General features: G+C 40.0%; 1 protein-coding gene across 1 annotated transcript; it reads left to right on the top strand.

The window, feature by feature from the left end:
- Positions 1–521: 521 nt before the first annotated feature.
- PLA2G6 (phospholipase A2 group VI) lies at positions 522–27,707 on the top strand. Its single transcript, XM_081956856.1, has 17 exons — positions 522–713; positions 3,762–4,009; positions 4,807–5,022; positions 7,601–7,784; positions 8,653–8,840; positions 11,107–11,203; positions 12,079–12,261; positions 13,349–13,457; positions 13,866–14,003; positions 14,660–14,750; positions 15,412–15,575; positions 17,204–17,354; positions 18,293–18,429; positions 20,248–20,402; positions 22,277–22,444; positions 24,641–24,714; positions 26,482–27,707. The coding sequence occupies exons 2-17, from the start codon at positions 3,801–3,803 to the stop codon at positions 26,624–26,626; spliced, it is 2,409 nt and encodes an 802-aa protein (XP_081812982.1). The 5' UTR covers positions 522–713; positions 3,762–3,800; the 3' UTR covers positions 26,627–27,707.

The following is a 27,707-nucleotide window of genomic DNA, read 5'->3' as shown; positions in this document are numbered from 1 at the left end:
CCATGGGGATGCTGCAGGTCAAAAGGGTGAAAAATGGTCATGTCACTTTTTCAGTGCTGTTTAACTTCAAATGGTCACTAAAGAAACTGCTATAAGTGGAGGACTATGTGTACTACCCATAAAAGAGCCGACTGTGCCTTTAACTCGAATCAATTTTAGCCTGTGTCTCAGTCTCCCGTTAGCAGTGTTAGCAGGTTGTATTGCATTCAGTGGAATTTAAGCTTTGCAACCTTTGCAACCAATGAGAAAACTTTATTTTTATGTATATCCCGCCTTTCATCCTGAGAGTCTTTATTCTGCATCTTGCCATTGAGATCCTCTGTGTACACTTTCTCCCGTGCTTCTAGTCCTTAATACTCTTTTATTATTTGCTCTCGACTCAATGCCAACGTCGCATATGCCGTAAACACCAACGGTGGGTAAGATGGAAGCAGTACGCTCTGAAGCCCCACCCCATCCCACCCCGCCTTTACAAATATGGCGGCTTTGGTTCTACTGTTTTAAACTAACATCCGCCCGGCAGAAAGATGGCTGATCTGCCTCCTTCCACGTCGAGGCGTAATGGTCGTTCGCGCGTAATCACGTCGCCCTCTTAAGAAGATCCTGTGAGTCGACAACGAGGCGGCAGTTCGTGATTGGTAGAAGCGCGATCACGTGAGGCAACTGGGACTTTGTTGGCGGAAATAGCTGGGTGAATAATAGCTAAGTAGGAGGTGAGTATCTCTGAGCCCTGCAGCCCAATGTAGGAACTTGGTTCAGAGGAGTTTTCGCATATTATTCCTGGTTTCCTCCCAATTTTCCTTTTTAAAATCCTCCAAAGAAGGCCTTTTGCCATTAAGGAAAAAGAAAATAGTGATAACCTAGTGCAGATTATCCAAAGATGCCTCCATAGACTCCGATATACCTTCAATCCGTTATTTGATTCTGGGGTTGGAGAATTATAATACTTCGATATAATCCTTGATTTCCTACACTGCAAGCTTGTCTCCCGAAGGAAATCCTGAGTAGGGTTGCTTCTTTGTAACTGTACCATCGGCAACCACTCTGGGGATGGGGACTTCCAGTTTAACCACAACGAAAGTTTTGGAAGTGCAAAGATTTTATCTCCTGCAAAATCTTAAAAGGAAAAAAAATAATGCCAAGAAAAAGGGTGATTTCTACATAAAATTGCAAAGATTGTATTTGCATATTGTGGTTAGCTAGAAAATAGGTTATTTGGTTGGCTTGGTGAGCTATATGAATCTAGTTAAGTGTTTTTTGAATAAATACATTTTATTGTTGTTTCATGGGCTTTTAAGCGACTTCAATCATTCCAACGTTAAGCACAGGTCACTTAACAAGAGGAAAACACAAGGGTTAGTATTTCCCATGCCTTTGTTTGAAAGGCTAAAAGGATTATAAAAAGCACTTGACAGTGTGATTAAAATTTTACACTGATAATCACTGTTGTCATATATATCAGTCTTTTCAAAATTAACTTAATTTAGGAACATGTGCATTTGCTAAACAAGAGTTAGATAATTTATTTCATCTTGAAATGAAATTTCTTTTTAAAAGGCAACATAGAAAGGTTATTTTAATGGGTTCTGAAAGAGTTCTCAGCCTTAAATGGGGGGGGGGGGAGAGAGATTTTGCATAGTGGTACAGAATACAGAACTTGATTCAACGATGGGGAAATATAGCTCTCCTGATGTGGAAAGTTTTCCATTTGGTTCTATGGTATTCCTTTTAACATGAAGAGCAAGTTTCTCAGTTACTTTAATAAAAGCATGGATATAATTCAAAAGCATAGAAATAAAGACAAATGGAAATATTTGTGGTCAAAAATGCTTTATCATAATGTTCCTTAAATGCTTTCCCCTGTTCCACTGTGATGCAATAGTAATCTTCCCCTAGAAAGAAGCAAGGTTGATTAGTAAAGTAAAAAACACAACAAATGCTATTCTAAAAATTCCAAGTTTAGCTTTCAAGACTTTGCTGGTTTTTTTAATATTGTTGAATTAGATTTCACTTCTCCTTTTCCCATGTATATTTTTATAGAGTGAATAGAAGACTTCTATATTTTTTCTTGGTCTTGTGAAAGTAAAACCATAAAAAGAAAGAAGTCTGAATAAAAATTAGGCACAGTTGTTTTTGTCATTGGTTTGTATATTTAAAAATGTGTAGCATGAATCCTTGGCATAGAATCATTTTTAAAAAGTATACAAGTCCAGGATATGTTATGTTATGTTGTAGATTGCAAATAAATATACTGTGCTGAATTTGTTCAAATATACTAGAGATTGTATTGTATATGGCTTCCCAATGTTTGCATGCCAATGAAATGTATTTCTATATAAATCAAAAATATTTGCCATTTTTTCTTACAAAAAAAATTACCCTGAAAATTAATAGAAGAAAGTAGAACATAATTATACAAATAGTAACTACAGCAACCCAATCTATCTTTAACATTATTTTAAATAGCATATAATCAGCCAATATGTTTTAGGTTCAAAATTTACTTTAAGCAAATACTCAAATTATGTCTCTTAAACAGTAAAGTCTACTGCATACTTGCTATCTTTTCTTAATGGAAGAACTATGCCATGCCACAAAATGCACTGATAAAAGTCATTGCACTGGAGAGTAACTTTATGGAAAGTTTACTCCCATGGAAGTGAGAAAGGAAGACCTTCACCAGTTGAATGCCAGAGTGATTCTGTAGAGCAGGGGTGTCAAACTCGCCATGTCACGTTGCCATCACATGATGTATCAACGTTTTTCCCCTTCATGGAGCTCGGGTGGGCATGGCTTGTTTGTGAGTGACACATCTCCCAGTTTTGACACCCTTGCCCTAAAGTATAGTGCAAGAAAAACAGACATGTTTTCTACAAACTAAATCCTCCAAAGCTAAAGCAGCCCCAAAATATCAGTACTGATGTTTTCTTTGCAAATAGCCAGTGCAATAAATCACCTGTAACTTGAAAATATTTAATCTATCCAATGTAGTTTGAATTACATATTACTTACATTGTATTCAATATTTTCTATCTTAAAATCAAATTAATGTATTAACCTTTCTTAATTAGGAGTTTGCCTTTGGAACCAACCTCTTAGATCTGTAATGGATGCAAGGATATTAAGTAAAGTTTCCTTTTCTTTTTAAAGTAAATACTATTCCGTGTAAACTTATTACGTAGAAATAGAGTTACAGCCAAACTGTTGTGTTCATTTATGAAGACTCTGGTCATAAAGAAGCATTTTTCAGTCTGTTGAACGCTGATCCTCTTGTTTTGTCTATTTAGTTGCTTCAACATTGGATGAATTTCATAGTAGATATTTCTAACCAGAGTCTGCTTGTTTGTTTGCTTATTTATATGTATCTGTTTATTTTTTATAAATAACTCAAGGCGGTGAACACACACAATACTCCTTTTTTCCCTATTTTCCCCACAATAACAACTGTGAGGTGAGTTGAGCTAAGAGAGAGTGACTGGCCCAAAGTCACTCAGCTGGCTTTCTTGCCTAAGGCAGGATTAGAACTCACAGTTTTTTGGCTTCTAGCCTGGTGTCTTAACCACTAAACCAGACTAGCTCCTCAGTTTGAGTTCCCCAATCCAGTGAACATTAGTAGCTGGCTCCAGACGAGTAAGATTGATCCATTTCCCATCATTACACACTGTAGTAACTGATGGAGAGAATAAAGAAATGATTATGCTAGGTCAGAGTTAGTGAATGTCCATGATATTGTGGGAATAAAGATTTTTTCTTTTTGCCAGAGTATTGAAAGAAGATTGTTTAGGACAAGTTTTTGAGGCATGCAGTTCTTGGGACGACTTGTCCATACTCTGAACAATGTCACCAACTTGTTCACAAACCCTCACCGGGTAAAGGAAGTATCCCTGGCAGACTATACTTCTCGGAACCTTGTTAAACAAGACGATAGGATCATCCTGTATGAGAACAGTTCAGCTCGAACCTGGGACTGTCTGCTTATTAACCCTCAGAATCAAAGTTCTGCCTTACGGTAAGTAACAAATCTTTATTATTATTTTTTAAAAAATATTGTACCTTTTATCTGTTCACACGGGAGGTTGAGAACAGAGAAATATGGTGGTTCTGAAGTCCTTAGGGCAAAGATGTGAACGATGGCTTGGAAGGCATGTAAGGGACCCAACATATGCTTGCTTTCTGTTTCTGTAAGTGAGTGAGTGAATTGGCTTCATCCATAGCTGACACAGAAACAAAAAGAACTGGGTTTGTTCTTAACTGCTTGATAAAGGGTGGTTTGTGCTTTACTAGTTTCTTAGTGAGGTATTACATAATGTTGCAGCCCAAATAACTTTGGGAATAAGGTATGTATATAGAAGAGATTCCCCCCCCCCCCTCCTATCCTCTAGTAGGGACTACGTTATAAAAAAATAAAGAAACCATTAGATGATGTTGGATAGCCATTTGTCTGAAACGGTATAGGGTTTCCTGCATAGGCAGGGGGTTGGACTAGAAGACCTCCAAGGTCCCTTCCAACTCTGCTATTGTATTATTGTATTGTATTATTTCTATTGCCATGTAATTTTCTCTCTATATTTGTAAATTATTATTTGGCTTCCTTGTTTCAGATTCTTTATGCTTACAATGACCTCTTTGTAATAAAGTCTATATGGAACTGCCTTGGGAACAGATTGTGAGGTGCCCCAAATACTATTTTTCTCAAATGTCAAGATTTGGGGTGATTTTCTTCTGATTTTGTGGCAGATGCGTTGACTTCCAGTTGATTAAAGCCATAGAAAGGCTATAAACGTTCTAAAACCATTTCCTTTGTAGGCTGTTTCAACTTGACAGTGAACCAAGTGCACGTGAATATTTTGATCTATATGCGAAGCAGTTGCGGCCATTCTATGAGAGCCATCCTGATCCTTTGTCTCTGGAAACTTTGCAACAGCTGACGGACTCTTTGCGAAGTCACCCCGGCTGGTCACTAGCACACATAGCTGTAGAGTGTGGACTTCTGAGATGCTTCCGACACAATCTCATTCTGAGGTATGATGTGGAATGGGTCTTTTGTACCACATTGATTGACATGGGCACAACAACCCCCCCATCCCCCCCAAACATCACATGTGGAATAATCAAATCTGAGCTGACCAATATCAGAAGAGATCTTTAGAGTCATGATTTATAACTTGGTGATAATGTCAATGAGCACACAACTACAGGCTGTCCTCAACTTACAACCACAATTGAGCCCAACATTTCTGTTGCTAAGTGAGGTTAAGTGAATTTTGCCCCATTTAATGACCTTTCTAGTGACCGTTTTTAAGTGAATCGCTGTTAGTAACTAACCAAGTTAGTAACATGGTTCTTAAGTGAATCTGGATTCCCCATTGATTTTGCTTGTTAGAAGGTTGCAAAAGGTGATCGCATGACTCCAGGAGACTGCAACCATCATAAATATGAATCAGTTGCCACGTGTCTGAATTTTGATCATGTGACCATGGAGATGCTGCAGGGGATGTAAGTGTGAAAAACGGTCATAAGTCACTTTTTTCAGTGCCACTCTAACTGAATGGTTATTAAATATACTTGTACCTTTAGGGACTATCTGTTCTGGGGGGGGGAAAGATATTCATGTTGGAATCATTGGTAAGGGAACTTAAAATAAAACAGCCAATATATAAACCTATCAAAAAAAACCCAACTATAAGTAGTTAGAGCAGTTCCTCTCCAAGAAAAAGCCACATGATTTGAATTTTTTCCCCACTTAAGCAAAGATGGCTCAGCAAAATCCTGATAGAATTCTATAAAACCATACTTGCAGAAAGAAACTTTTCTCTCCCCCACCTCCCCTTTAAACTTAAAACTCATGTTCGTCCATCAAGCTAAATATATGGAGATTCAAGCCTAATAAAAAATATTATGAATTGACTTAACATATAATTAAAATGTGGAATTTGCTGCCACAAGTTATACTGATGGGCACCAATTCCAATGGCTTTAAAAAGGAAGGGAACAGATAAGAATGGACTTTTGGTGATTACAGTAGTAGGTTTGATGGCTATCATTTATCTTCATAACCACGGACAGCATGGTTACCTTCAATGCTAGCGGCTAAGAAGCAATGGTGGAAAAGGCTTCCAACCTCTTGCTGCGCATGTCTCTTAATTTTCCAAATGCATATGGTTAGGGAGCATGTGACAGAGAATGCTGGACTTGATGGACTTCTGGCTGGACCTAGCAGGCCCTTGTTTTTTTTGGCTCTGAACCAAGTTGGCTGTACTTTAGTAAAGAGTAGTTTAGCATGAAGTGTGAACCCAATTGTTTAAGATAGACTTTAAGATCATTTTATTTTTTTCCTTAATGAAATAAGCTAGCCCAAACAGGCAATAAGTTGCCTGTTTGAATCCATAACCTAATACTTTATATTGATGTGTTAAAACACTACATTATACTATTACCGGTATCAGAATACAAATCTGAATTATTATAGAACACAATAGAATTAAGATCTAAAAATTGCTTAGAGAAATCACACATTTCCGATTTTTGACCTATTGCAGATTATTCAGAAACCTACCGCTAAATAACAATGTGTCCTCTGCTTGTGTGTGGTTCAAGGTATTTCAGCAACAATCTAAGAGATCTAGAGTCTCTTGTGTTTTAGCGCTCAAATAAAAAGGCTATAATTTTAAAAGGATTTTTCTATCATATTGAAAGCTAGCTGGATACCTGTGCTTTGCTATGAAACTATGTGATCAGGCTTGATAAATAGACATGTAAAGGCCGCAGGCCGGATGAGTCATCCGCTGGCCACGCCCACGCCTGGTCTAGCGAGGGTGGGGGGTGAGTAGAACATCTAACTCCTTCGTATCGACACATGTTAATGTAATACTGTATGAGGAATACTGATGATCTGGTGGTCATTTTGAAAAATCCTTTGTTAGCAAGCACCTAGAAGCCAAGAGGAAAAAATGTGCCAAATTTCAAGTTTGTAGGCTTTGCCATTCTAGAGATTTCATGATGAGTGAGTGGTAGTTGGCTTTTATGGACACACAAATGCTTTACAAATGTATAGCAATACATTTTGCAACATGGCCTGCCTCACAATAAGTAGAATAAATAAATAAATAAATAAATAAAATTTATTTCTTAGCCGCACCCTCTCCCGAAGGACTCGGGGCGGCGTACAGTAAAAAACACATAAAATACAATATGGACAATACACACACAAAATAAACGAATACGTGTACATGGAGGAGGTAGGCAGATGAATAAAGACAATTAAAAACACAATTTAAAATCCCCTAATAAAATTCCAAAAACCACAAAATTAAAAAACCCGTCAGGAGCAGTGTGAACGAACTATGGTTGAGCCAGGCCAGCTACTTGGAATAGGTGGGTCTTGAGCTTTATCCGGAAGGCGCGGAGGTCAGAGGTGGTCCTAATATCCGGGGGAAGGTCATTCCACAGGGCTGGGCCCGTGAAGAGCAGCAGGATTGGGCCCGTGAAGAGCAGCAGGATTGAAAAATCAGAGAATGCCACAACTTTTGGAGAAAACTGTTGGGTAGGCCAGCTTGTACATGAGACTGCATACCTAGCATTACTCTTATCTTTGTTTTAGCTGCGTAAATAGCAACAGTTCTGACAATGAATGCACCCCACTTCACTTAGCCTGCCAAAAAGGTGATTTTGAATGTATGAAGGAGCTGATGGAGGAGTGCCATGCCCGGGTTGATCTGACAGACAAAAATGGAGAAACTGTCTTCCATTATGCTGTTCGAGGGAGCAACCCGAAGATTATAGAGGTGAGGGTTTAAGGAGTCTCCTGCTTGCAGTAAAGTCCCTTTGTCTCTTATCTCTTCCTAGTGGTGGATGATGAGAATAATTTGTTTATTTCCAGTACAGTTTTATTTCTTTTTGGCTATAACATGAACTATTAGGTCTTTGATATGGTTAAAAAAAACCCTAGTTCATTTAAAGCTAAAGTGCTTAAAACCAGGTATTAAATATATTTGAAGCAAAGTTGCCCATCAATATTTGCAATTGCAAAACAATCTTTACAAGTAGCAGGGCAGAATAAATGAAAATTAAATTTATTTTCAAAATTTATTTATTTACAGATGAAGAGCTAGTAATACTTTTATAATCATATAAGAGACTTTCTATCCTATTTTAGATGGATAATGGAATACACAGTAAAAGAATTATTTAGCATTAAAGTGGGAATTTGGAAAATGAAGTATTAATATAAACCTTGAAGGAGAAACCAGCATAACATTTGATCATTGCAACTGTTCTTAGAATAGCAACCATCTTTATAATTTTGAATCATTCAGTGAAGGGATTTACAACATAAATATAGATTAACGAGCAAAAATACAACACCAAAAAGATAATAATGCCCTGCATACCTAAGCAGAATATACCCCCAGACTGTTTCAAGAACTGCAAACACAGCGGTGTATCTACTGTAAAGAATGCGTAAAAATTCTTAAAAATTGGCAACATCCATATCTAGATAAATTCTCTTTTGTATACATATCAAGAGGTTTGAAATGAGTCTGATGCTAAAGCATTTCCTTAGATAAAAGTAAAATGTTGACTGGGAAATTGGGGAGGACACATCTTGAAGGAGGAATTGAAAGTCACAAGTGAACTTATTTAATTGTTCAGCTCCTGGGCAAGAAAGCAACTGCTGCTTTGGACCATCTGAATGATGAGGGGCAGAGTCCGTTGCACCTGGCCTGCCAGTTGGGCAAAGAAGATGCAGTCCACTCTCTTCTTAAGGTTAATGCCAAGTGCAATAACTTGGGCGCACTGGGTTATCCCATCCACACTGCTATGAAGCATTCTCAGAAAAGGTAACTGCCTAGCTTTGTTGGGATTAGAATATAAGGATTTCTGTAAATAGAAAACTCTATATGTTAGCCAACTGTACTCAATAAGCACTTGTTCCCCTTAATTTTAGGGTCAAACCAGATATATCTGTATTCAAGTAACGTAAGTCATCTATCTATGTGATATTCCTTCCAGATCATGAGTACTTGGGATATTTTTTAAAGCTGATCTTTATTAGATTGCCCAGTGTAGATTGCATATTGAACAAATGATGATTTCAAATATCATTTATACTTATTCATCATGTACCTGGCTGGTCACTCATTGGACAACCACTTAAATATGGACTAGCAGTGTGCTGCAGCTGCCAAAAAAAGCCAATGCAGTCCTAGGTTGCCTCAACAGAAGAATAGTATCAAGATCATGTGAAGTGTTAGTACTGCTTTATATTGCACTGGTAAGGCCACACTTGGAATCCTGTGTCCAGTTTTGGTCAGCACAGTACAAAAAAGATGTTGAGACTCTAGAAAGATTGCAGAGAAGAGCAACAATGATGATTAGGGGACTGGAGGATAAAACATGCAATAAATGGTTGCTGAAACTGGGATTGTCTAGTCTAATAATAGTCTTCCAATATTTGAGGGGCTATCACCAAGAGGAGGGGGTCAACCTAATATCCAAAGTACCTGAGGGTAGACAAGAAGTAATGGCAGGAAATTTACAGGAGAAGAGGTCTAACCCAGAACTAAGGAGAAATTTCCTGACAGTGAGAACAATTAATCAGTGGGATGGCTTCCCTCCAGAAGTTGTGGATGATCCATCAAGAGATTTTAAAGAAGTGATTGGACAGCCATTTGTCCGAAATGGGATAGGGCAATAGCCCCCAACCTTTTGGGCACCAGGGACCGGTTCCGTGCAGAGAGGTTTATGCTGCCTGCATTCTGTGGATGGGGCTTTGCTTGTTTGCATAGCCTGGTTTCTGGCATGCCATGTTGCTGTGGCCCGATGCCAGTCCACGGACTGGGGGTTGGGAACCTCTGATATAGGATCTCCTGTTTGAGCAGGTTGTTGAACTAGAAGACCTCCAAGGTCTCTTCCAACCCTGTTATACTGTTAACCTTTAGTTTCCATCAATTAAGACCTTAGAAAAGGAATGCCATGCTAAAAACAAGGAACAGAGGGCCACTGCACACTTTACTCTGTGGGTCTCGAAGAAAGAAAAATTATTCCTCTTTCCCACTCAATACATGTATGTAAAATGTATGGTTATTTTACCTCTCCAGCTTCAAATCCATGTTTTTATTTCCTGCGGAGAGCATTTCTCTAAACCCCGAGTGATTCATGTGAAGCCTCAAAAACCAACCACTTTTCTGTCGAAATATCTGGTAGGCCCAACTGAAATCACAAAGGCAAGATGCAGAGTGAGATAAGAGTCACAAATGGGGAAATGAGCTGTCTAGAAAGTGAGCAGAGAGATACCCTCGCCTAGAAAAGAGATTTTCTCTGGTGTCAAAGACAGGAAAAATCCAAAGCTCTTCAATCAAACCAAAGTCCTGCCTGCTTCCAAAAATGATTTCAAACGGGGGAAAGTTCTTGCATGGAAGTTTCCTCAAAGTTCCACACCTCTTTCACTCATACCAAACTCTCTGTAATTTGCTTGTTGGAATTAAAAATGGTGATTTGCAAATTGCCAATCTTATACCCATTTTTGTGCTGCTCAATGTGGCTGCAAGGTGGCAGAACACACACGAGCGTGTGTCCCTTTACAATTAAGTAGGTGGGGAAATTCCACGATTGCTCTAAATGACTGTTGTATAAAATGCCAGCTAGGAGGAGGGGAAGGAGAGAGGTGTGCCAATTCCATCTATTGTTCATATCCCCATCAGTTGGGTTACAGGCTACAATGTGTAAGTGGGAAGCATTGCCTCCATAGGAAACATACTGAAATATACCTCTGGTCCAAAGGTTTTGGTAAAACTCTTTAAGAGGGTCAGTGGTCTCCCGGAGAAGGTGAAGGCTGGCAAAAGCAGGGAAGCTCCACAATCAAGATAACAGTGCCACAGACAGTATAGAAAGGCAGGGAGGACAAGAGGGGACGTAAGAGTGAACACAAGTGATAACCCAGTGGAATCAGAGTATATTATCTTAAGGCTTATAACATACTTTCTGTGTTTGCTGTTGGACCATTGAACCATAATCTCATTCTTACTGAAATTGCCAATATTTATAAAGCTGACCAGGGCATCTTTGTGGCATCCTTTGTTTATTTCTCCTTCTCTTTTCTTCCAGATGTGCAGAAATTCTCCTTGATAAAGAAATCAATCAGATTCAGTTTCTGGACCGACGATATGGTGCTACACCCCTTCATTGGGCCAGGAATGCAGAGGTGAAAACGTACAATATCATTGGACATGACAAATCATGCATCTTTAATTTTACTTTTACTACTTGGAAGCCTTATTCTCCTGGGAATAATTCTTTTCCCCAATCCATTGCTAACATTTCATTCTCTTTGATCTTGCTGGGTTCTGGGTTCTTAATATCCACGTAGAACTAGGAGAACTGAAAACCTCCTTCCCCCTGCCATTGTGTGAAAACTGTGGAGAAACAGCATTAGTTGTATTCCAGCCTTAAGAAGCTTCCTTCCAATGCACCAAATTGATCGTACAATTTGCAGCATGCTTGCTTCAGACAAAGGTCTTACTTGTTAGAGAAAATGAATACCCAAAATGAAGGATAGCTTAAGAGGAGATTGCAGGACACCAGGTTAAGACAGTTTTTAAAATGTGGCTATATTTTTCTCACAGAAGAAAATGAAAAGCATTTTTTACATATAACATTTTTGTGTGTACTGAACCAGCAGTAATGCTGGGAGCAGCCCATCCCTGATTTTGAGGTGCTTTCTTGTTATGTAAATAAATCCAGGTAGTAGTTGTCTTATTCAAATGTTGATCGTGTGCCTGCAGAGGAGCTGCAACAGCCATAATTTTGGGGACCAGGCACGACTACCATTTGTTTAGGGCAGTCATAACTTTCAATGCTTGCTGAACGAACGGTAATAACTTGAAAACTACCTGTACAGGTGACTACAGGTGGTTTGGTAACTAAAAATACATTTTTGTCAAAGAGCAACAAATATGTAAAAGGACAGATGAAGAAACCTATGTCCCATTGTGAAAAATATCATAGAAGAAGTTCTCGGAAGAAGAAGAGGGCAGATGCTGCAATTCCTAATTGTGATTTCTCCCTTTATGACCCTAGATGACCCGGATGCTTATTGAATATGGCTGTGAAGTGAATGCCCTCAGTTCATCAGGGGAATCAGCCCTTCATATCGCTGTGCGGCGTGGGCGTTTAGATTGCACAATGGTATTGTTGACACATGGAGCTATGCCAAACACTAAAGAGAAGAATGGAAACACACCACTTCACCTGGCCATGCAGGTGGGCCTTTCATCATTTGGATATTTTTTTAGCAAATGAGAGAGAGGAACTTTCTTTCTAAAATGGAGAGAGCAGAGGGTAAGCACAAGGTACCTCTGGAAGACACTCTTGCAGCCTAAATTTCTCACTCCCAGTTTTCTGGTAATAGAACTAACAATGTACCCTCTGTGGCTTTAAAGAACCGAGGTGGTGCAGTGGTTAGAGTGCGGTACTGCAGGCTACTTCAGCTGAAGTTCTAGCTGCAGTTTAGCAGTTCAAATCTCACCATGCTTAAGGCTGACTCAGCCTTCCATCCTTCCGAGGTGGATAAAATGAGGGCCCAGATTGGAGAATTCTGGAAGTTGAAGTCCACAAGTCTTAAAGACCTCTGGTCTAAGTGCTATTGCTATTGGCTTTAACAAAGGAAGCTTGCTTTACATGTGTGAAGGAAGAAGTAAATTACATTCTCATAACTGAAAACCTATCTTTGGTTTCAAGCTTTCTTAAACCTGTCTGTATGTCTTTTGTACTAATTTCCAGTTGGTAGAGTTCAGTTTTATTGTAAAATAAGAATATAGAGCCAACAAATGTAAGCTATGCTCATCTTTGCAGTGAGCGTACTTTCCAATTTTATCTTGATACATCAGTCACTCGATCGAATACACTTTTATATTTATCTCACCACCGCCATTCCAATACAGATAAGCCAGCTATTCTACCAAAAGAAGGTTGGAGATCCTGATCTGTTTTGGATGGTTGAGCAATTGGCAGTTTGTCTTGGGGAAAATCTAAATCTAGACCGTTTCACTTTATTGGGCTTCTGGAGGTTCATAAAGACTTTGTTATTCAAGATGGTTTTTGAAGATGTGGAAGTTTAGCCTACCCTTGAGGAATGGCATTGCCATATGATGTTGATCAGAATGATGCAGTGTTTTTAACCCAAGGTTTGATATTCTTTAAGCAGCTTTAGATCTACAGGAAACTTAGTGGCACAGAAACACAAAAAAGATGGTAAAGTGGGTGGGCATTCCAACGTAGACTAGAAAACAATGGATGGAGAGAAATAGGACAATATGTTTCCATTAACAAGTTCCTTTCTTCCCAATAGCAAGACTACATAGAAATGATCAAGGCCCTTATTGTGTTTGGAGCAGATGTGGATATCCCCAATGATTTAGGGGAAACACCTGGATTGGTGGCAGCCAGGACAAGCAAAGGTAGGAAGAACTTTTGGATAGAAGGAGGTGGTGGGAGGGTTGACCTTGGTCTACCCAACTGGTTTCTGTTAACATTGTGAACAGATTCCATGTATATAGAAGCTCCGGATCTTGGGCTTTAGGGCGTAGATCAGTACTTCCTGGTGAAAGTCTGCTATGGAATAGAAATTTAGAATCATACATAAATAACCAACAATGGAGGGAAGCATTAAGAATTAGGCCCCTAGAGGTTCCTCATTAAAATTGCTCTTCATTGCCCTTGGCAAGCATATTCACCTGCTTTTCAGATACAGGCTCTTCCCGGGTACAAGAAATAGGTTGGCTCAGAGCTTGCAGTGGTGACTGATTTTTTATTTGTTTTAATAACTTTCTGTTTAATGCATGTGATTCCTGCCTCACTTATGCAAGGTGCCAACCGGAAGGTTCTTTTAGATCTGCTGAAAATTATAGGGATTGAACGATTCCTTCCACCTGGCATATCTTCCTCATCAACATCCACTTCCACTCTCCCAGAAAGATCATCAGCTCCACCGAGTTCTGGCTTAGGTAACCTACTACCTAGCTCTGTGCCTTTCTTTCTTTTCGCTCTCTTGGGCCACTTCACATCTGAAGATTTCCAACATGGGGTTGCACTTAGAATAAGAATTCTTATGTGTAAACTGAATGCCAGTGTATATACATCCATGTTGTCACCCTAACCAGTTCTGTTGATTACAGATTTCCAATATTGTAGGGTTTGCTAGAAAAGTGATCATTGCAGCAATCAGGACAACAAATCTTGTGATCATGTTCTATTGTAATTTACCCTATTATAACCCCAATGACTTTTTCTTCACTTTTCCTTCCTATTCTTACAGCTATAATAATATCTATTTTAAAACAGATTAATAAGTACAGTAACTCTTGAATTAGCAGATAGGATTGCTATATATTCACTATAATCAAGGCTCTTATAAGCATTGCATACAAGGAAGTGAGTTAACAGGAATGACTTACTGTCACTGATTATGGTGACTCTAGAAGATATGCCTATCATTTCCTTCTGGGCAATGCCTTGAGAAATAGAAAGCTGAGATTCTATTGAATCTGGATACTACAGTAACCGAGGAAATACATCTTAAACTCTCAGTTTTAACCCGTGCCTGTTGTGTCCTGAAAATTAGAAATTTTATGTTTTGTTTGTTACTCTTATGTTTTTTTAGACTACGAAGACATCATCCATGTTTCAGTAGCTCTTGGCAACTTGCTGAAGAGACCAGATGTGGTGGACTCTGCCCCTGAGAAGAGAAGAAAGTAAGAGAGTAGCGTTAGTGAGAGTCACAACGGTGGTTTAGATGTACTTGCATGGGGAAGATCCAGTAAAGATGCACCAAATTCCTGGAAAGAAAGGCTCCATGCCTACTGTTTCTGTTTTCTGTGGCTCAGTTGTACTTTCAGGAACGGTTACTTTGGTATTTAGATATATTATATAATGCATAAAAGGTAAAGGTAACGGTTCCCCTTGCACATATTTGCTAGTCATTCCCGACTCTAGGGGCGGTGTGCTCATCTCTGTTTCAAAGCCGAAGAGCCAACGCTGTCCAAAGATGTCTCCGTGGTCATGTGGCCAGCATGACTAAATGCCGAAGGTGCACGGAACGCTGTTACCTTCCCACCAAATGTGGTCCCTATTTTTCTACTTGCATTTTTACAGGCTTTCAAACTGCTAGGTTGGCAGAAGCTGGGACAAGTAACAGGAGCTCACTCCGTTACGCGGCACTAGGGATTCGAACCGCTGGACTGCTGACCTTTCTGATTGACAATCTCAGTGTCTTAGCCACTGACCCACCACGTCCCTTCTATATAATGCATGTAAACATTTAACTATCTCCCTGAGTCATCTGAATGTGAAGAACAAGGCACAGTTACTTCTGGGGCTGACACTTCCCTTGTTTTCTCTGTTCCCCTTCTCTAGCGAGGACCGCCTCCTGAGCCTGGACGGGGGAGGCGTCCGGGGCATTGTACTCATCCAGTTTCTCATCGCTATAGAGAAAGCTGCAGGACGTCCTGTCAAAGAGCTCTTTGACTGGGTGGTGGGGACTAGTACAGGGGGAATTCTGGCCCTGGCTATTATACATGGTAAGAAGTGATGTGAATAGCAAGTAATCCCATGTGGAAATGACTCAGTGCGGGATGGGAATGGTTACTGAATTGGAAAGAAAGTGTGTGTGTGTGTGTGCGTGCGCACGCGCGCCTCTTTAAAACTCTGATCAGAATTGGGTTCTAGATTTCATGTCAAACCGCCACATTATGTAGCTCGTTGTGCTCTTGTCCCAAATCATTCTCATTGCTGTATTGGCTTTGCAATTTTGTTTTTGATAGATTTGTAAATACCGTATTTTTCGGACTATAAGACGCACCGGAGTATAAGACGCACCAAGGTTTTGAAGAGGCAAATTAAAAAAAAAAAGTTTTTGCACTCTGCAAACCTCCCCAAAACGACCCGTTTTTCATGAAATCGGCACGTTTCCCCCCCCCCCCCAAAAGGACATGAATAGCCCTTAGGAGGCTTGTAGAGTGTTCCGGGGGGGGGGGTAGGGGAAAAAGGAGCAAAAAATGGTCCATTTTTCACGAAAATGGGCCCATTTTTTGTCAAAAAAAAGGGCATTAGGAAAGCTTATAGAGTGCTCCTGGGGTTTGGGGGGGGGGAGTTGAGCAAAAGGGATGTTTTTTGCTCATTTCTGCCCTCCCCGGCCCCCAAGAGCTCTCTGAAATCTTCCTACAAGCTATGCATGGCCATTTTGGTGAAGGAGGCGGGGTTTCAGGAGGCAAAAAAATACTGTATTCTGTGTATAAGACGCACCCAGATTTTCACCCTTTTTTGAGGAAAAAAGTTGCGTCTTACACTCCGAAAAATACGGTAGGTAACCTCATACGCTCAGTTCCTTTCTAGTTATTTTTTAATCTCTAAACTTTTCAGTAAGCAGTTAACATGCATTCAGTCTAGAAGAGGTCTATAAAAAGCTTTTTGTTGATCAAGTGAAAGAGAACTAAGGGCTCCTGATCCAGAAATTGAGATTCAGTGTAATGCTTCCATTGCTGGGAGCAGATAGAAGACGACCCTAGTTTATATTGTATTACCCCCATCACCGTATTTAATGTGTCATTCAGATATATTTTGTCTTTGCCCATCAAACAATTCTTCAATTGTTCTTTGCCACTCTTCATCAGAAGCTGCCTTATTGTATCATGTCATTAATGATAATCTAATCATTCGTCTTCGTGGTCTATATTCTAAATGCCCAAGTGTTTTTCTAGTTTTTCTATCAATCTTTTCTTTGAGAACAGATAGCAAGAGATTGAATCTGGGATTTCCTGCATCCACAGCATGCAATATTATGGATTCTTTACACAGAGTGGCTCATATGTATTACACCAGGGGTGTCCAAACTTGGGAACTTTAAGACTTGTGGACTTCAACTCCCAGAATTCCCCAGCCAGCACGTCTTAAAGTTCCCAAGTTTGGACACCCCTGTATTACACTCTTGCCTCTGGCGTACCCTTATGTGTTCCTTCCTGCTATTGAACTTCTTTTTTTCCTGATGTCCCCTCTTCTGTCACACGTTTGGTGATTTCACTCATTGCACAAAACATGGGTTTCCATGCTTTCACCAAGATGTTTGGATAATTTCCTGCCTGTTTCTTATCAGCTGGATTGGAACCAAATATGTTCTCCAGGAAGCCAATCATGTTCTCCTCCTCCTCAGGGAAGCCCATGGACTACATGCGTTGTGTGTACTTTCGCATGAAAGATGAGGTCTTTCGAGGGTCACGGCCTTATGAATCAGAGCCTCTTGAGAATTTCCTGAAAAAGGAGTTTGGAGAACATACCAAAATGACGGATATCAAGAACCCCAAGTAAGCCATAATGAAAACCATTGGGATGGCTTCCTGAATCCTCTATTCTTCATTAATTAGCTCTGTTGGTCATTTATATACTTCCCATTATTCAGAGTAGGTTTGGCATCTCATCAGTACCTAAATAGTAAATTGCCTAGCTGTTCTGACCTAGGCTTCCTAAGAGCATGAAGCAAACTCCTTGTCTTGACAAAAAACCCTTTTATTAATTTACTGTGAATTCTGCTCAGTCACATCCAGCGAAGTCTTTCAAGGGAGGATTTACAGTCACAGACCTTATCTGGCTTGGAGAGCTGCCAGGCTGATATCTGCAAAACTTGGCAAGGAGTCAATTAAGCAAACTAATTGTCTCCTGCGAACTCCACTCCTCTTTCACTCCTCTTTTATTTCCTCTGGGAGGGGCCATTCATTGTCCACATGTGGCCTTACTCCCAATTCGACCCCTGTTCTTTAGCTGTTCCCTTTGTCTGGCAACTCTGCACATGCACACACTGGGAACAGGCTCCAGCTGTTTGTCTGCTTCACTGATGTCTGACTCTGAAGGCAGCTGATAACTGGCATACGACTAGCCCACTCTCTGCCTCTGACACAGAGCCCTCATCGGAGCCTTCTCCAGATTCCAGGACTGGCCCATGTTCCTCCACAACTTCCTTGCTGTCCGAATCTGCTGCCATCTCCGCTGGTGGGCCACAACACTACAAAGTTATTATACCACTTTATGACACATAGAAGAATGATAATAGACACTAAGCTGTCTTGGTTAGCTAAATGATCTATCTTCTTTCTAGTAAAGGTATTTTCATCAAGTACTACCTGATCTCCTTTAATTAGCAGGCTGAGTCACTCACTTTCTGCCTGGAAATCAAAATTATTGCTACTGCACTCTGGTCCCTGAATTACAATCAAGTCGAAATTTTGTTTTGTTCAACCTTTTACAGGGTCATGTTGACAGCAACACTATGCGACCGACAGCCCGCTGAGCTCCATTTGTTCAGGAATTACAATCCGCCAGAAAGAAGAAACAAACCCCGTTTCAGAATGATGGGCTCATTTCAACCAATGACCAAGCCGGAAGGTAAATAAAGGTAGTCCTTGACTTATGTACACAATTGAGCCCCAAATTTCTGTTGTCGAGCAAGACAGATGTTAAGTGAATTTTGCACCATTTTACGACCTTTCTTACCACAATGGTTAAATGAATCATTGCAGTCATTAAGTTAGTAAAACAGAGCGGGGTTAAGTGAGTCTGGCTCTCCCATTGTCTTTGCTTGTCAGAAGGTTGCAAAATGTAACCCCGGGACACTGCATCCGTCATAAATATGAATCAAGTATCTGAATTTTGACCACGTGATTATAGGGATGCTGTGAAGGTCATAAGAGAGAAAAGTCACTTTTAGTCTTGTAACTTTGAACAGTCACTAAATGAACTGTTGTAAGTTGAGGATTATCTGTAACTATTCCCACCGACGAGGGATATAAATTGCACTGGTGGGTTGGGGGAGTGGGGGGACGAACCTGTAAGGCATGGGTCCCCAACTGTGGCAACTTTAAGACTTGTGGACTTCAACTCCCATAATACCTGAGCCAGCTTGCTGGCTGAAGAATTCTGGGAGTTGAAGTCCACAAGTCTTAAGTTGCCACGGTTGGAGAAACCTGCTTTAAAGGAATACATACCATATTTTTCGGAGTATAAGACGCACCAAGGTTTTGAAAAAGCAAATTAAAAAAAAAAGTAGGTAGGTAGATAGAGGGATAGAGAGGGAGAGAAAGTGAGAGAAATACAGGAGGTAGGTAAGGAGAGAGTGAGAGTAGGTAGGTAGGTAGATGTTTCTAGGTGTATTTATCCATGTGTTGGAGAAGGAAATTGCTGACAATCTGCAGCACCTAAGACTTTGTTTCTGCTGGCACAGCACTTGATCAATGTAATTCTCATCAATCAGTTAAAGAGCTTTCCAAAAGGAAAAAAAAGTTTTTGCACTATGCAAACTTGCCAAAAACAGCTTGTTTTTCACGAAAACGGGCTCGTTTTTTGACAAAAGAATTTGCATGCATAGCCTTATGGAGGCTTATAGAGTGCTGCTGGGGGCTGGGGGGGGGAAGGCCCACTTTTTGCTTATTTCTGCCCTCCCCAGCCCCCAGGAACTCTTTGAAAGCCTCCATAAGGCTATGCACGGCCATTTTTGTGAAGGGGGCGGGGCTTCAGAAGGCAAAAAATGTTGTATTCGCTATTTAAGACGCACCCAGATTTTCAGCCTCTTTTTTGAAGAAAAAAGGTACGTCTTATACTCCCAAAAAATTTCTCCTCGTTCACCCCCTTGTAAGGAATTGGATGAACCAAAATAATCATACACAACATATGCCATGTTTGGAATGAATGTATACTACTACATATTCTAAATAAGATTGGGACACATAACTTCCCCAGGATCTTCTGCTCATAACCAGTTGAAGACTGGTTGCATATGCAGCCGTATTTTTCTCCCATCACAAGAATAATTTATGAATGGAGAGAAAAAAACATTTGGATCAGCCCTAAGGCTAAAAACTTTGCTAAGTAGTAAAGGAAGCACAAATGGAGCCATCAGTGTTTTCTGTTTGACAGCATTTGTGTTGCCAGATATTTTGGGGAAATATTTGTTATTCACTATAATGTTTTGGGGGTCTTTTTATTTTTCTTCTTCTTCTTCAGAATTCAAGTGTAATCAAAATAATGTAAGGAGATCTACTTTTGGCTTCCCTACTACCTCCAAATCTTCCCTTGATTTGAATTTTACTTGTGTTTATTTCCAATTCATCGAAAGGCAAGATAGCCAGATAGTCTTGCTTCGTTGTGTATTATAATATTGATACACTTTCTTGCTGATGGTCACTGCTTTTTGTTTGCTCTTTATAGATCAACTGGTATGGCAGGCTGCCCGTTCCAGTGGAGCTGCTCCAACCTATTTTCGACCCGTAGGGCGGTTTCTGGACGGAGGGCTGCTAGCCAACAACCCTACTTTGGATGCCATAACTGAGATCAATGAATATAATAAGTCTTTAATCCAGAAAGTACGGATTTATTGTGCAAGAATACTTATTAAAGACAAATTCTAATCTGCACATGCAATTTTCTAAAATGTCTTAAGCGTGAACCATTCTGCCCCCCTTCCCCAAGAGACAGTATTTTCTCTTTAAAAAACAGATTTCTAACAAATTCAGAAAGTGATGAATGTCCCTGGGTGACTAAAAGGTGAAATGTTTCAATTGCTTTTGTTTAGCTGTGGGGCAAGAAGAGCATAAAGTGGCACTGCTGGAAATTAGGTATTTTGCTGCCAAATTTGACAGTATAATTTATGGATACTCCAGATCACTACCATGTTTCCCCGAAAATAAGACTGGGTCTTTATTTTCTTTTGACCTCCCAAATAAGCACTTGGCCTTATTTTCGGGGAGGTCTTATTATTTTTGAGGTGCAGGAGACTGCGAGCATGGTCACTTCATGGCTGCTGCTGTGTTGCAATATTTTCAGGGGAGGGATTATTTTAGCACATGCGTTCAAAAGCCCGTTTGGGCTAATTATCCGGGGAGGGCTTATTTTCGGGGAAACAGGGTAATGGGATCTAAAAGTATCCGGCAAACAACATAATCAGAACATTTTCATCAAATCCCGTCAGAGTAAGCTGCATCAACCAATTTCTAACAGAAGCCACATCATATAGCCAGCACTTAAGTTTTACTGCTCTTTTTTTGTTGTTATTTATCTTTTGTCTTAAAGTTTGATCCAAGTAGAGAAAGATGGTAATTAGGCAAAATAAAAAAAAATAGGTATGCAAAATAAAAAGCCTGCAGGTCAATTTCTGGCAAAACATCATGGAGGGAATGACATGTTTTACTGGAAAAATAAACAAGTGCCAGCATACCACTTGTATTTGTGATAAGATTTGATAAGATTTTTGTAATCTCTGATAAGATTTTTGTATGAAAACAAACAGTTCCTAAGGATATATAAGCTTTTTAGGGTTATTTCCATACTAAGAAAAGTTAGCTGTTTGATCTGTGATTCATGGCATGCAAGTTTGGTTGCTGCTGATTGGAGGCATCTGGAGTTTCAAAAATGTCTGCAAAACTAGCCAGAGTGTTTTGCATTAATCTGTTCAGCTAAACTAACTAAAGCAGTGATTGTCAAGTCTTTACCAAAAATGGGCTGGCAAGGGCCACCATATAATACAAGGAAAGAAAAGATTTCCCGAAGGTTTACCAGGAAGGAAGTTTTATAAAGTTTAGTAAGATTTGCACCGCAAATTAATAATGCCAAGGCAGCACAAGTATCAAACCCTGATTTGTAACTAAATACACCTTCAAGCTTTGTGCAAATTCAGAATAAATGTATAAAAAACATCAAGGCGCTATAAAGCTACCAATCAAGTTTAAAGCAACTCATTTGCTAAATCCCCATACCTGTTTGAAGAATGGAAAAAAGTAAACCAGAATAATATTCCCAAAACCTATTTCACATAGACAATTCACAAACTTCTTTTGTGCTAAATTCAAGCAACATATGTGAAGATGTTGGTAAGACTCCTATCCCCTTTATCAGTAGTGGGTTCCGGATCCCGTTGCAACCGGTACGCTGCAACAGGGCCGGGTGTGCTCTTCAGGCACGCACATGCGCACGCCACCGCCCAGCTACACTCAGCTGCTCGGCGAAGGTCGCGCAGGTCCCGCACGCTGTGCGCACGTGCACAATTGGCCCGTTTGCATCAAAAAGTAGTAAGGAACCCAGGTGGGCAGGTGGGCCAAATGAGCCACCGTTCTGGTACGGTGGCCGCTGCCCCCAGCTACCCCCGGTATGCCCATACTGGCCTGTACCATCCGGAACCCACCACTGCCCTTTATCCTTGGAGGCTTAAAGCACTTGCTTAGTTTTCTTTCCATCTCTCCAGGGAGAAGGTGACAAAGTGAAGAAGTTGGGAGTCGTCGTCTCTCTTGGAACAGGCAGAGCACCAAAAGTGCCTGTGAGCTCTGTGGATGTCTTTCGTCCCTCTAACCCTTGGGAACTGGCCAAGACTGTCTATGGGGCTAAAGAACTAGGCAGGCTGGTGGTGGACTGTGTGAGTATGAGATAGAGAGTAGGCGTCATGACACCAGATCCAAGAGGTGAAGATTTCTACATTTTGCATATAAAAGGAATGTTTTGATAGTTTGGAATATGATAGCAATTCAAATGCCCGATAAAAGATGAAGAAAATACTTACCCCAGGGAGATGCTAACAAATGTTGAGGGGGATAAAAATATGCATGTGAGATGCTTATCTAAGTTTCTTTCATACCTATGCTTCAATATTTTTGCCTAATTCACTCTTGCCCATATCTTACTGTCATTTGAAATTAACATTGCTGTTTCCTGAGTTACTTCTTTGTTTCTTCTATGATTAGATGTGCTGTAAATTACTTATAATCTAATATAATGTTCCAGCAGAGGAGATCATTTGTAGCCCAGGGTTGAAATGAAGGGTCCTTGGTGCTCTCTAGGCTTGGTTGTTTTATTGCAGATTTAATTACCAAACTAGGTAACATCATCAGTGCTAGTAAGGAGTAGGGTTTGCTCTCATTTTATATTCTAATGGCTTGCCCAGTCAGTGTTGGTGGAGGTGGTTTTAGAGGTTCTTTGTTTGGCCTATTTACTATAAGTTTGTTTGACAGTTCCTTGATGAGGGTATTATTTATTTCTTGATTGTTGGTCTGGTGTTAATCTTGCTGTTAATCTCCACTCATCTGGGTGTTAGCTGCTAGTGGGAGATGTTTTAGTCCTTTTGTTCCCTTTTTGGCTTGTTGATTGTCTCTTTTGAATGGCATGTAGATATTGTTTATGTCTATGTGCCTATTGATGGTCAATTTGTCAGAGTGCCATGCTTCCAGGAATTCCCTAGATTTGGCTTGGTTTAGGATGGTCACAGTTTTCCAAATAAAATGTGATGTAATGAAATGTCTGCAGGAAAACGATCAAGTCAGAGACCATCAGGGTTCACTCAATATCCTGTTCCTAAACATTTTATAATCTTTTTAAACAGTCTATCCCAGGGGTGTCCAAACTTGGGAAGCTTAAGACTTGTGGACTTCAACTCCCATGCTGGCTGGGGAATCCTGGGAGTTGAAGTCCACAAGTCTTAAGCTTCCCAAGTTTGGACACCCCTGGTCTATCCGATCCACAGAAGATATTCATTTTTTAGTTTCTTAACAGATTCCCTTGTTTTTTGTCCAACTGATGAAAGCGTTTTTCACATATTTTTAGAAATTTGGGAACAGAATATTTGCATGAGATGAGCTTGGTTTATTATATACAATGTCTTACAGAGGTGAGCGTTTTTAACAAGAACCAAATACTCTATTATGCATAATTTCCCCTTTTTGTTTCTTATTTAGTAGGGAAATCTCTACTTGACGTTAAAGACTGCTATACAATTATTTATTTATTTCTCCAACTTTGTCAAACTCCAATAGTCTGGTAGCTAATCTTTTCATGTCACACTAAATCTATTGTTTAACACCACCACCTGCTCACAATAACAAACTACGCCATATCTTTTATCACATTGGATTTTCCTGGGCGTCAAGCTATACCACTAGTGGTTCTCAACCTGTGGGTCGGGACCTTTTTTGGGGGGTCGAACGACCCTTTCACAAGGGTCGCCTAAGACCATCGGAAAACACATATTTTTGATGGTCTTAGGAACCGAGACACCAATTTTATGGTTGGGGGTCACCACAACATGAGGAACTGTATTAAAGGGTCACGGCATTGGGAAGGTTGAGAACTACTGCACTAGATGGTTAGTAGTTTTGACTTACAGGAATTGGTAAAAAGCTAAAGACAAGATGTCACCTTACTTTTACTCCAGCTTCACATAGGCATATACGATAGCATGTTTTCAAGCAACTTTACTATGACTTTCAGCTACTTGATACTTTCTTATAAAGCTATAAAGGACATGACCAAATCCTGAATGCCAATAATGTACTGGCATCAGTTTAGCCAACTGGTAACACAGAATACCGTAATTATTAACAGTTGCATTGTTAATCAAAAAGAGGATCTAAAAATTTGGTCTCATTCTCAGGAAAACTCTGCCATATGTTTCATATCTATGTTGTCCTTAAAATTAAATTATCCAACATATGCTTATCCAAATCTGCTTGGTTTTTTTTTTTCCTTTTAAGGTTTTTTAAAAATTTGGACTGGAAATTTGTTCTGTAGAAAAACTGGCATACCTTGAATAACATTAGATTCATTTGTTTGATTTTTGCAGTGCACAGATCCGGATGGACCATGTGTTGACCGTGCAGCCGCCTGGTGTGAGATGATAGGTGCCCATTATTTCAGGTATAGGCCACGCCTACTATAATATTGCATCAGAAAAATCAGAGCTTGAACTTGTGAATGTGATTTCAGAATATGAGCTTATATACCAAACAGGGATCATCATAAAGGGGCTCCAACAGTCACTCTAGTTGAGGGCAAAGCTGATTTATAGCTGGAGATTATTATGCATTTTGGCAGCCTGTATAGGCAGAGTTGAGCAAGCACTAACTCTCAGTATGTTGCTAAGCTTCCAGCATCATTGGTCATGTTTGCGGTGGCTGCTGAGAATGACAGTTTTGCAACATTTCAAGAGTCACAAGTTCCCCCTCCTGATAAATACCGTATTTTTCGGAGTATAAGACGCACCCTTTCCCCCTCAAAAAAGAGGGTGAAAATCTGGATGCGTCATATACATTGAATACAGCATTTTTGGCCTCCCGAAACCTTGCCCCTTTGCAAAAATGGCCGTCTATTGCCTTTAGGAGGCTTTCAGAGTGCTCCTGGGGGCTGGGGAGGGCAGAAATGAGCGAAAAATGGCCATTTTTTGCTCATTTTTGCCCTTCCCACAGTCCCTAGGAGCACTTTCTAAGCCTCCTAAACGCTATCCATGCCCTCTTTTTGATGAAAAATGGGCCATTTTTGGTTTGTTTTGGGCCTCCCCAGCCCCCAGGAGCACTCCACAAGCCTAAAGGCTATGCGTGCCCTTTTTTGACGAAAAATGGCCTGTTTGTGCGAAAAAGGGCCCGTTTTGGGGAGATCTGCAGAGTGCAAAAATTTTTTTAAAAATTTGCCTCTTCAAAATCTTGGTGCGTCTTATACTCCGGTGCGTCTTATACTCTGAAAAATACGGTAATCATTTTCTAGACTTCTTTCTGTTTTTCAGGTATTTTATATAGGAGACCCTCACAACTTTTTAATGGGGTGGGATTCAGCAGAGAAGTAGGGAAATATTAACCAATAACCGAGTGTCTGAGCTACAGCCAGAATGTTTTATATGAAGCGAGGCTCATTTTAGTGAAGAAGACAGGACTATGACACAGGATAATTCAAGAACAGGGAACAAAGTTTAGATGAGGCAATGGCTCAGTCCTTGCTGTAGAGAACTTTGTAGACTCAAAAGTAGGCAAGAGCTCAAATATTTATATGGAAGATGAAAACCATACAAATAGTCCTTGACTTACGTCCTTTAGTTTAACAACTGTTAGAAGTTATGATAGTGTTGAAAAAAAGTGACATGATAGGTCCTTATGCTTACAACCACCGCAACATGTCCATGGTCACATGATAACAATTAACGTGCTTGGCAACCAACATGTATTCACAACAGCTGCAGCGCCCTGGAGATCACATGATTGCCATTTGTGATCTTCCCAGGGGGCTTCCGACAAGCAAAATCAATGAGGGAAACTGGATTTGCTCAATAGTGATGTGATTCCCTTAACCACAGCAAAAGGTTGTAAAACCGGGCACAACGTACCTAATGGCTGGGTCAATGATGCAAACTAAGGCAAAATAAAATTGTGGTCATAAGTTGTGGACTATTTGTGTTGGCTTTTTCTGTCACCAAGCTCTATCAGCAATATCCAGAAAACATTTGGGGGTTGGGCTGGGCTTTTGGAATCTAAAAGTGAAGGTCCCAGGATGCTCCTGTTGCACCACACTGTTCCTCTTGTATTTTGTTTGTTGTGCTCTCCTTTGTTGAACGCTTCTTTTCCCTACACTCGTATCTTCAATTGCAACGTTTGCACAAAACTGCTGTTCTTGTTAACATCTTCATGATGCCTACAGATTCAATCCCTCTTTGGAGGCAGACATCATGCTGGATGAAGTGAGCAATACAATCCTGGTCAACATGCTCTGGGAGACTCAGATCTACATTTATCAGCACTGGGATAAATTCGAGCAGTTGGTAGAGCAGCTCCTAATCAAATAAAGTTTTTGTGAAGATTTTGGTACCAATAATGCCTGCCTTGGTGCTGCAGCCTAGATTATCAGTGAGAAGTAGCAGATTCTACTGGCCAGTGGCTTGCCCCTTGCCTTCGTACCAGAAAAATCAAGTGGAAGAATTTGAGGATTGCTCTCATCAGAACATCCATCAGCTGTTCTACGTCCTGGGACTGTCTCCCTCCCCACCTCAATGTGCTGCTATACGAGTAACCTTAAAGGTTGAAGTAATTTCATTTTGTTTGTTGATCAGAGTTGAATTATTCCTGCCTGGAATCTAAGACTAGTTGTGTGCTATGAATTAATTACTTATACCTTTGTATCTAAGGTTGTAACATGAGGACCTGAACAATTGAAATTGCCATTTTCTCCTTGTTTACAAGTCATTTATTGAGTTTCTTCTTATGTGGAAGGATATTTTTTTTTCCACATGAGAAAACCTACCATTCCCTTTCAACATTATTGGTAGTAGGCAAACTCCTTTGCTCATTCTAGACCAAAGCCCTTCCTAAATGCTTGTTTCCTTACTTCAGACTCCTTTTTTTCTGAGTCCCCTCACCCCCGAAGAAATCACTTTGCTATAACTGGCACAAAAGAGTCCTGGAAGAATGGAGGATAGTACTTCCTTGGACAATAGTCTTCCCAAACAAAGACATTTCTGAATACGGATGAAAAAAATGTAGGAATGGGCACACATCAGATAAGGAGACCATTGATTGACAAAGTCAGTAGACGGAGCCCATGTTTTTACGGTTGGTTTTTCTGTTTTCTCATACTCTCTTTCTTCATTAATTTTTCTACTCATGAATGCTGTATTTGCTGTTTTGTTTAGACAAGAAATATAAGGTGTACTGACGTTTAACAAAAATGCACTATTTTTCTAAGTTTTAACTGACTTAATAGGATGCACTGGAATTGTTGAAAAACTGATAAAGTGAAACTAACAGGAAATACTCCACTCTCCCATTATTTTCATAAGCTTTCAAATTCTGATGAAAATTATGTTGATGTTAAAAAGTCCTCCCCCGCCCCCCAAAGTGAGCATTAAATAAAAACAATATTTTCTGAAA

Source organism: Natrix helvetica (assembly GCF_964273705.1).
Source record: "Natrix helvetica genome assembly, chromosome: 6".
NCBI classification, from domain to species: domain Eukaryota; kingdom Metazoa; phylum Chordata; class Lepidosauria; order Squamata; family Natricidae; genus Natrix; species Natrix helvetica.
The sequence above is the reverse complement of the archived record's forward strand: the minus strand, read 5'-3'. Positions and strand labels throughout refer to the sequence as shown.

Excerpts from the sequence above, each read along its gene's own strand:
- PLA2G6 (XM_081956856.1), top strand. The coding sequence starts at position 3,801 with ATGCAGTTCTTGGGACGACTTGTCCATACTCTGAACAATGTCACCAAC. Across the intron at positions 8,841-11,106 it reads ATGAAGCATTCTCAGAAAAG|ATGTGCAGAAATTCTCCTTG; the intron begins GTAACTGCCTAG and ends CTTTTCTTCCAG. Across the intron at positions 20,403-22,276 it reads ATAAGTCTTTAATCCAGAAA|GGAGAAGGTGACAAAGTGAA; the intron begins GTACGGATTTAT and ends CCATCTCTCCAG.